Genomic DNA, 10,154 nt, shown 5'->3' with positions numbered 1-10,154 from the left:
GAGAAGGGAGAGAAGGGAACCCTTTCTGGTTTCAGCTGCTGTCTGCCACATGCCAGCAGCAGAGGGTGGACGTAACAGCTTCCGGCTCCTTTCAGCCCTCCCAGCGCCCACGCGCCTGTCCCCTCAGGACTAATCCTGGAGGCTGCGTCCCACTCCTCAGTCCTAGCACCAGACGCCCCACATCCTCCACAGGGCTCAGTACCCCACCCTCATGGGGACCCCTCTCAGTAAAGATCCAAGTATCAGCTGTGTGGGGTCCCTCTTGGGAGTTCCTAGGTCCAGGTCACCCCACCTTTCTCTTTTGTTCCCCCAGCTGTATCCTACAGTTACTCATTCCTGACTCCTTATATGGGATCTTTGCACTCAGAACAATATCAGGCACATACTAAGCACTACGCGAGTGTAAAGTCCTGTATTTGTCCAAGTAGGTGAAAAAACCAACATTATTGCCCATCAGAGCTCTGGGAAGGGTGTCATGTGCCTGACATCCATCAAGGATGACACAAACTCCACGGTGCAGAAAGACCAGTCTTCTGGGGGAACCTCGATCCACACCCATAACTGGCACTCAGATACCACCACCCAGGCATGACTGAAAGCAAATGATGACACAGTTTCCATAGCATTAGCAATTTTTTATTTTTCCTTTTTTGTTGCATAGGAAATGCAGTACTTGCTTCCAGTAATTGTATTGTAATGTGAGAAGGTGGTAGCACTAATGGTTGAATACAAGAGTTAATCTAATCCACACCAGCTCAAAAACCTGTGGAGATTTAGTTGAATAAGAATGGACGCCCACAGTGATTCTCAACCAATTACAAATTTTCACAGAACACAGTAAAACTAAAAGGCTAACTATGAAAGTCAATACAAGTAATCTAGAGGCACAGGGGGCCCGGCTCATAAAAACAAATGTCAAACCAAGTTATTAACACGGGAGTGTTCAGTTTCACAACGGATCTCTTATCATTGGAAGTGTTCCATCCCCCTATTTCCCCCCAATTTGAAATGTAAAACCGAGATATCTTGAATGGACAGATTTCCAAGGGTGGTGGAAACGTCCCCAGTGAACTCTGTTCCGGGTTAGAGGTCATGGCTGTAGGGGAAGGGGGAGTGTGTGTTTGCCTTTGAAAGTCTTCCTTGAGGACCTCTAGAACCTGATGAAGCTCTGGCCCTAGGGCTAGTTAGCATCTCAGCGATGCCATCTGAGAGGAGGGCAGAAGCATGAAGCTGGCAGCTTTCAAACTCCAGCCCCCAGGAGCCAGTGGCCTTGCGACCGTGGGTTGAGATGTTTTTGTTTTTTTTAAAGTGCTAATTTATAGACTCCTACTAAAATAATAATAAAAATAACAAATAGAATCAAAGGGAAACCAAAAACTTTGGTTATTTTGAGAAGTTGAGCATCAAAAAAGCAGGAAAAACAGCCTGATTTTTTGGACATTATGCTCCTTAGGGATTAAAAATAGAAAAGTTCACACAGTAGGACTTGGTGATGACACATTTTGGAAATTAGTTTTTTTTAATTAAACAGCATAGGAGTTCACATGTGAAACCTGTGCTGTCTGGCACACGCTGCCACCCCTCCTGCTTGGGTCTAGGAGTCACCCTCATCTTCCTGGGCGTTTCTGGTATCTGCTCCCCACTCTCCTGTCCCCCTCATAGCCCTTTGGGGCATAAAACACAGGTGGGTACTCATTTAGGAAAAAAATGAGATGAAATTTATTTAATTTGGAAAATACTTTCAAATTGAGACCAAAAAAGTCTATTTTAAAAATCCCGTGTTAATAGCAAATGTCTTTTTCTTATGAATCGGGCCCAAAGTTTGTACAGTTTTATTTTTGAAGAAAATATTGCAACTGTGCGTAAAACTAAATAGCCAAGTGATTTCTTAAAGAATTTTTTTTCGTTTTTCTTTTTCCTTTTCGTATGAGGAAGTCTGGTGTGACGACGGATCAAGCATGGGTACCTGGCTGAGCACTGTCCACTAAGAAAACGCTCGGGTGAGCGGAGCTTCGGCGGGCAAGGAGAACGCCCCTCCTCTGGAAATGTCCGCAGAGGGTGTTTGCAGCAGTTCTTGAAATTCAGAAACCTTCGTTTTTAGACAAAAGTCTTGCCAGGGCCTGATTTCTGAAATCAAACACCCATGCCTGTCCCCTAGGAAAGAAAAAGAAAACAAAAAACGAAAACAAAAACACAAGTAATACTGAATTTAAGTAAATGTATACCTCCAAAATACTGAAAACAGTCGAAATCAAGAAAAGACAGAATTTGCGTTCTCAGTGAAATACCTTTAAACCTAGCTGACAAGAACCAAGTCAGAAAAAAAAAAGACTAACATAACTTTGAGTAATATTCATACAGTTCACTAAGCATTATGGAATAGCATGCATTAATATTGTACGGTTATTTTACATCACCTATACCAGAAGGTCCTGACTGATGACAGCGAAGGCTACCGGTGTAGAAAAATCTTACTTCAGAAGAGCAATATAATACAGATTTCACAGGCACTACATTTTAATATATCAGGTATTATGCTGGTTTTCTTATAATTCTTTCTGTCCTAAAGCTGGCATTATAACAATGACCAAAAAGGCAAGGATTGAAGTAAACGGAAAGTAGATACCAAAGTTGATATAGTTCTTTTTTTTTTTCAGACAGATTAGTGCATAGTTGTCATGCAGATAAACACTGCTATGCATTTACACTGTTGGAAAGCAGAGTGAATTGAGCCCAAGTTGTCACATTGGTGTAAATCATTTTGTCAGCCTGTAATAGCACCATGTAATGGATTTGCATGAAACATTAAATTGATTTCAGAATTGGTGACACAGAATTCACTACAGTTAAGTGCTATGGAATAGCTTCAATGTTACCTGCTATATATCAAAGCAATTTTCATCCCACTGCTTTTTTTTTTTTATTGGGAAAAATGAAAGGAAAACAGACATGACACTAATTAGACAAATGCACAGCCTTGGACGTGGAGAAGGCAGAGTGGGTTGGCTGTCAAATGGTAAATACATGCATTGACTTCAGGACGAACTTGGCCTCGGGAGCCGATGGGAATGAAAGCTCTGCCCGTGGGCAGTGCCGCTTTCTGAGATTGAACCGGCCAAGGACGGGTCTGGGAGGGGGGTGAGGTGCCACTGAAGCTCTCCTTACGTGACCATGTCAGTGTGTTTGCAATTTGTTCTATGGGAGGCCTGCTACCAGAAAAAAAAAAAGAGAGAGAAATGAAGGAAAGAGACAGAGATATAGAAAGAGAGAGAGAAACCACCACCACCACCACCACCACCAGTATGGACGACAAAGTATTTCCAGAGACATGATTCGAAGTACATTAAATGACATTCTCAGAAACCCTCCCCCGAGAGAATCCCAAGGGAGAAATGCTTTTCTTAATCCAGATTTCCTCAGTACTTTCTGACACTGACTACAGGGTGCAAGGCCTGTGGGGATGAGCTTGAAAGGGCAGGAGCAACTTCCCCAGGGGATTTGCAGATGCCCGAGGGCGGGCTGAGTGCCACGCCTCTGAGAGGCGGGATCCCTGTCACTGGACTGTCCAAGTGGAGGGCACAGGTGTAGGGGCAGATGCCCAGCAGCCCGTGCCTGACTGAGGGGCGGGTGGGGGTGGGGAGAAGCTGGTACGAAATAGCTGTTCATGCCAGGGCGTGAAGAAATGGAAAAGTGAGTTCAGATCTCAAAGGAAAGAAAAAGCCTCGGGGTGGCAGAGTGTCAGGAGGGATCAGAAAAGGCGCATTTTTGTGGCGGGGGGAGGGGCCAGGAAAAAAAGTAGGTAGAAAACTATTCGGATTTAGTGTTTGTGCCTCTGACTTCAGTTCCCAAAGGGGGAAAAAAAGGAGAGTGACTTGAGGAAGTTATCTTTGCCAATATTGTTAATGCCATGTGACGGAAGAGAAAACATTGAAATATGTCTCTGAATGGAGGGCGGGGCCTTCCAATGCCGATAGCCCTCCGTCTGTCTGTCTGTCTGTCTGTCTGTCTGTCAGTCTACACACCCGGTCCCACGGGCCCCACGCCTTCCTCCAAGGTCTTTCTGGGCTTCTACTCTAACAAGGTAAACACGCGGACGGTGGGTGTTGCTTCTTTTCCTGCTTGATCACCACTGAACTGCAGTTTCCTGCTGCTTTCTGGACAACGAAAGGAACAAAAATGTAACTTAGTGTATTTAATACTTAACCCCTGTTCATTTTCACCCTAGACTGCCTCCCTAATGTTTTAAAGCCTTTAAAACATTTTCTTCCTGCAAATCTGTTCAGAGTTCCCTAATTTTAGCTTCATCAAACTTAATACAACAAAATACCTTCAAAAAATACAGCATACCTGTAACGTCCATTTACAATGGTTTTTCAGTAGACCTATACTTCTCAAGCATAGGAATATGCTATACCATTGAGAGAGAAAAAATAACTGTATTTAAATACTTACAACAAAAAGGAAACAGGAAAGTTTTAAACTTAAATCCAGTTCCCAAAGGGGGCGGGGCGGGGGAGAAAGAAAGCAATTCTATGAACGCTGCCTTTATAATGAACAATTGGAAGTTTCACTAGGCTAATTTGACAGAAATTTTTCCTCATTTAAACAACATTACAAAAGTCCTGCATTATAAAATAGGGTAGAATAAATCAGTGTAATCAATAAAACTATACAACAATACAAATTACATATCTTCTGAGTGGGCAGTTTATTCTCTCTCTTTGCAGTCATGACTACAACATGCTCACTAAAAACAACTAAAACTGCCCAAACTATTGCTTAGTTTGTTTTGTTTTTAAAAAAAGGGTGCAATTTTATTGTATATACAACCAATTTACTGGTAATACCTTGGCTTATTGCAAGGTTCTGACAAAATGTTTGTCTAGGCTTTTTCCCTTCACTGTGAAGCACTGAAAGCTGCTATTTTTTCTTTTTTTTTCCTTTTTTCTTTTTTTTAGTGCACATATGTCATAATAAAGTAATGCCCAGCTAAGTGCTATAGGGGGAAGGCAAAGTATGCTGGCTGGCTATAGGAAGTGACACCATATACTGACAACCACACCATACAACAGCGCCAAACGACTATTCAACCACTTATCAGACACATATGAAAATCCAAAATGTTTTATTTTATTTTTTTTTCCTTAAATAGAGATAACCAGTAAACAATTTTCAGAACTTGGAAGTTTAAAAACGTGCATATAAAAATGGGCATTATATACTTTTTATTGAATGTGGATTGACTGCAGTCTGCTAAGAAAAATGGGGTGTGGGAGCTGAAGAAAAAGGAAGTTGTCTTTTTTTTTAAGGCTTGCTTGTGAAAGGAACAGTTGTAAAAACAAAATTGCTTGAAGCAGGGTCAGCTTAGTGCTTCACAGTTTGACTGCTTCTCTAAGAGGAGCCCTTCCTGCGCACGTGCATTCAAAAATCACAACAAAAGTACAAAGACAAACACCCAAAACACACTGCGTCAAGTGCAGCACCGACTTTGGTCAAATAAAAAAAATAAAAGAAAAATTAATCATTGCTAAGCTTTTCTACACGATATAAGCAGGTATTGCATATTTTCATATATCTGGGGTTGGGGGAAATAAAGGAAGACTCCAAATAAATTGTAAAATGCAGCAACATCCAAAATACTGATATTCTAAGCATCTACAGATCTCAGAATAGCACTGCCACTGACCACAGAGGACAATAAAGACTACTCCTATCTGCGGAACGACTAACTCTCTATTTAGTTCTAGATGTTGAAACTGACAATGGCTGACATAAAAGTCACATTTACAAAAAGTGTCTCCAAATGCTTGACTAGGGAAAACCCCCTTTCAATAGAGGAGCATGTGCAACAATTCCACAAATAATCGCTATCCAGGGCAAGGCACATTGATATGGAATTTTTGTTTTCGTGCAAATTAAGGAAAAAAAACAAAACAAAACAACATTGTTTTGGGGGGGAAAGATGAGGAGCAAAGTGTCTTCCCAAGAATTTCAGTTACTTGATTGTATAGGACAGTAGTAGAACCCTTCTGAAGGGCTGGAAAACATAGTTTAAAGGCAAGTGCCTAGAGTAGGGATTACAATATTGTGTCTTAATGCACTCTACTTTATCCTACATTAACTATATAAAAATTAGTTACTAACACTAGAACATGCAGAGACTTTCTCTGATCAGCAGGGCTTGCCAACCAGAACGTATATATATGTATAGTATAGGAAATCTTCTGGAAGTTGCATGGGAAGCAAAGGGGTGCTTCACTGTCTGGTAGAAAAATCACTTGCACTTTTTTTTGTTATTATTTTTTTTGTCTTTTTTTGTGTGTTTTTTTACATAAGATACAGGACATTTGGGGGTGCAAACTTTTTTTTTCCCTAACAAGTACCCTTGATCTGAGTGGGCACCAGCATTTGTGTCAGTATTGGTTTCATTATTATTATGATTTTTCCCATAGCCCAGTTCAGGGGCGCAAAGGTCTTTAAAATTTGTGGACAATCTCTGGTACAATGAAGTGTCTGATAACTGATAAATCCTATGTTGCCGGATACATGTGAAAATTTTCAGAATTGGCATAATCCATTATAGTGACTTCTAGCTTATGAAATTAACAGATACCATGATTTCATTTTACTTATGTGCTTTGATAACAGAAAATAATTAATTAGCATTTAATGTAGTTAACATATTGTGGTAAAAGCACCATTAGATTTGTTTTTTTGTTTTTTTTTTAAATTTTCCTTCAGTTTTTAAAGGGATACAAGTTTAACAATAAAAAACATAAAAAGCAAAAATAGCTCCCCTTTTTCTTGCAAGGCTGTTTTTTACCCCAATAATTTAGAGTCCTGGGGTGGAAGGACTTGAAAAACAAAAATAGAATTTTCAACAATCTCTATCTTACAAAGATATTTAGCTATCCAATGAAATTGCACTTTACTCAATTCAAAATTCGATTGTTTTGATTGATTCCTGTCAGTTTCTGTCAAAACAGACCATCTTCCCCATTTCCATGTGAATTTGTGTGTCATTGTTGAAATTGTTGAAAAAATGTTGTTTTTTAACGTAAGTGCAGCATTTCAAAACTTTTACAAAACTGAATAGTAGTAGTAGTTTGCCGTTTTCGGAATTGTTCTGCAACGTGAGTGGGTTCACTGTCCTTGAGGGCCATGTTATAGATTGAACTGCTGACTGCCGAACCAAACCAAGCTAACAGAAAAAGGAAAAAAGGAACATAACTGCATTTTCTTTTTCCAATATGTTACAGAAAAACATTGCCCTTTGACTGTCCCGTAAGTTATATATTGCAGATCTCAGCTACTACAAAAGATTTAGTTTTCCATGTGCCTCCTGATTGCTCGCGGAGGCTCACACCTGTGTGGGTAAATTCATGGAATACTGTGAAACGGCCAGGCTCCGTAAGGAAAGTGTGTTACAATGGAAGTCAGTGAGCAAGGGTAGACCTCCTCTAGCCACATCACCTGATGCTCACGCCACCATGAATACACTTCATATGTTACAAAGCCCAGCCATTTCCAGCACCATATGAGAAAATTACAACAGTCCCAAAAGTAGTTAAAAAAAAATCCCAAAAGGTTATGGCCTTTGCTGTTTGACCATAATGCTCGCTGTTTCCATGTACAAGTTGATTTGATTCTCCCCTTCCCCTGACAGTGAAGTTGTAACCGCGCTGGGTTGAGGATGCGTCCATGTTACAGAGTTGAGAAGGGGTCAGGTGGTCTGTCTGGTGGATGGTGGGACACTTCGACTTTTATCCCAGGTACCAGGACTGGAAGAGAAAAGGAAAAGAGCAATTAGAGGTTCAATGTAGAAAATAATATATTTACAAGTTGTCCTTCCAACTGTGAAATCAGGATCTGTAAGGGATAAAGGGGGGATTCATGGAAAAAGTAAAGGAGCCACAAACAGCAGTAAATCTTGAGACACTGAAACTGATCTTACTCCTCTAAAATTGAAATTCGGTTTCTCCATTGGGGTTTGCTAACATTCAGAGTGTGTCCTACAAAATAAAGTATTTATGTCCCCTTGAAATACACATATGGTTTTATAGTCTGGTGAGGACAGCTACACAAGGGCAGGAAACTGGATCACCTTGTTTTTCATTGGATCCTCAGTGCCTAGTACAGTGCCTGCAATAGAAGGTTTTTCAACAAAGAAAAGTTGATCAAATGAAGAATCGGTGAGGAGAGTGGCTTCGTTTGGTGATGAATGTCTCCTCTGATGATTTTCACAGCATTTATTCAATGAGATGTAGGCACTGAAGATGTTATTGCTTCATTCTCTTAACACATTTCGTACTGATAGAAATCTCTAAGACATACGCCAGGGACTGCACGTTTTTGGGCAAACTGCACGTTATTTAAATCATCATAACTACAGATCATAATGCATTTTAGGTGTTGTTTTTCAATAATGATAACATTTTTATTTACAAAACAATTAAACAATTAAACAATTAAAGTTCCTAGTATTTTTTTTAACGTATGATACTGCGTAAAACATTTTCCTCTATGAAGAGGGACCAAAGAAAATTTACATAAGTATCTGGATTCGCTCCTTTTTCCATGGACGGCACAAACTCTGCAGGCTCTCGTAGGAAATTTTTTCTTTCCACTCGCTGGAATACATGTAGGTTCATGCTGCTTCATATCACCTGACAACCCTTTGGGTAGATTTTTACGAGGTGCTCTCCTTGCACCCCCAGGGGAAGGGCTGGACAGATTTGTCTCTGGTTCCGGAGAGCCTTCATTATTGCCATCCGTTATCCAGTCTCTCGCCACCGATAGCAGGAACTGTTTATACTTCATTTTTGCTTGTGGACTGAGGACGTTGTACACTCTAAATGAATTGAAAAGTCCACAGTTTATAAGGTACAGCACTACTTTTTTTTATCCATTTCATCGTTTTCCTTAGAATGGAACAACATGAAAGGAAGTGTATCAATTTCGTTGGTTTCCTTCCTTTTTCTGAGAGAGTGCATTTCTCAAAGCGCCAGGAACTTGAAGACGAAGACTATTCGAATGACCAAAATACAATGTAACTGCAATGCTTTATGGGTTCGTGCAATTATATAGTTTTTCGTAGATTGACCTGCACCGTTTTTACCAATGAGATCGCTTCATTCGATGTGGACAAGACAGTGTGTTGACATCTAAGGTCCATAACAGATGGCGCGTGAAAAAACGAGAAAACTCGTGAGCGGTCCTTAACAGATGGCGCGCGAAACATGAGAAAGCTCGTGAGCGGTACGAAAGGTGTTAAGAGGCACAGATGATCAATGGTGATATAAGGATAATGAACTCCTTTATGCACTCTATTATCTTTGCAGCAGCTCTACAACAGCCAACATATGGAAGCAACCCAAGTGCCTATCAACAGACTCATAGATAAAAAAAAAAAGCTATGTTACATATATTTAATGGAATACTACTCAGCCATAAAAAAGAATGAAATCTTAGCACTTGAGAGGCATGGATGGACCTAGAGGGTATTATACTCAGTGAAATAAGTCAGTCAGAGAAAGACAAATACCATATGATTTCACTTACATGTGGAATCTAAAGAACAAAATAAATAAACAAAATTGAAACAGACTCACAGACACAGAGCGCAGACTGGTGATTGTCAGAGGGGAGAAGGACTGGGTGAAAAAGGTGAAGGGAGTAAGAAATACAAATTGGCAGTTACAAAACAATCATGGGGATGTAAAATAAAGCAACGGGAATCTAGTCGATAATACTGTGATAATTATGTATGGTGCCAGGTGGGTCCTGGAAATATTGATGGGGAATACTTTGTAAAGTAGATGATTGCCTTACCACTCTGATGTATACCTGGAACTAATATATATATATATATATATATCTCCTATATAATAAAGAGGTAATATGCAAATTGACCATCACTCCAACACACAAGATGGCCAGCAGGGGAGGGCAATTGTGGGCGATCAGGCCAGCAGGGGAGGAAAGTTTGGGGGGGACACAGGCCTGCAGGGGAGGAAAGTTTGGGGGGACCAGGCCTACAAGGGAGGACAGTTGGGGGGGACCCAGGCCTGCAGGGGAGGACAGTTGGGAGGGACCCAGGTCTACAAGGGAGGACAGTTGGGGGGGACCAGGCCTGTAGGGGAGGACAGTTGGGA

The 10,154-nt window shown here is 40.7% G+C and overlaps 1 protein-coding gene across 4 annotated transcripts in view; it reads right to left on the bottom strand.

The window, feature by feature from the left end:
* Positions 1-620: 620 nt before the first annotated feature.
* The window catches only part of NFIA (nuclear factor I A), a 369,092-nt gene continuing 359,558 nt past the window's right edge, over positions 621-10,154 (bottom strand). For all 4 annotated transcript variants that reach the window (XM_036352903.1, XM_036352904.1, XM_036352907.1 and 1 more), the window contains one exon: positions 621-7,781. In XM_036352903.1, coding sequence (XP_036208796.1) covers positions 7,764-7,781 — 18 coding nt within the window. In that variant the 3' untranslated portion in view covers positions 621-7,763. The remainder of the gene's footprint in view (positions 7,782-10,154) is intronic.

The sequence above is a fragment of the Myotis myotis genome, unplaced genomic scaffold (genome assembly GCF_014108235.1).
Source record: "Myotis myotis isolate mMyoMyo1 unplaced genomic scaffold, mMyoMyo1.p scaffold_m19_p_2, whole genome shotgun sequence".
Classification (NCBI taxonomy): Eukaryota; Metazoa; Chordata; class Mammalia; order Chiroptera; family Vespertilionidae; genus Myotis; species Myotis myotis.
This window is presented reverse-complemented; position numbering and strand designations above follow the sequence as displayed.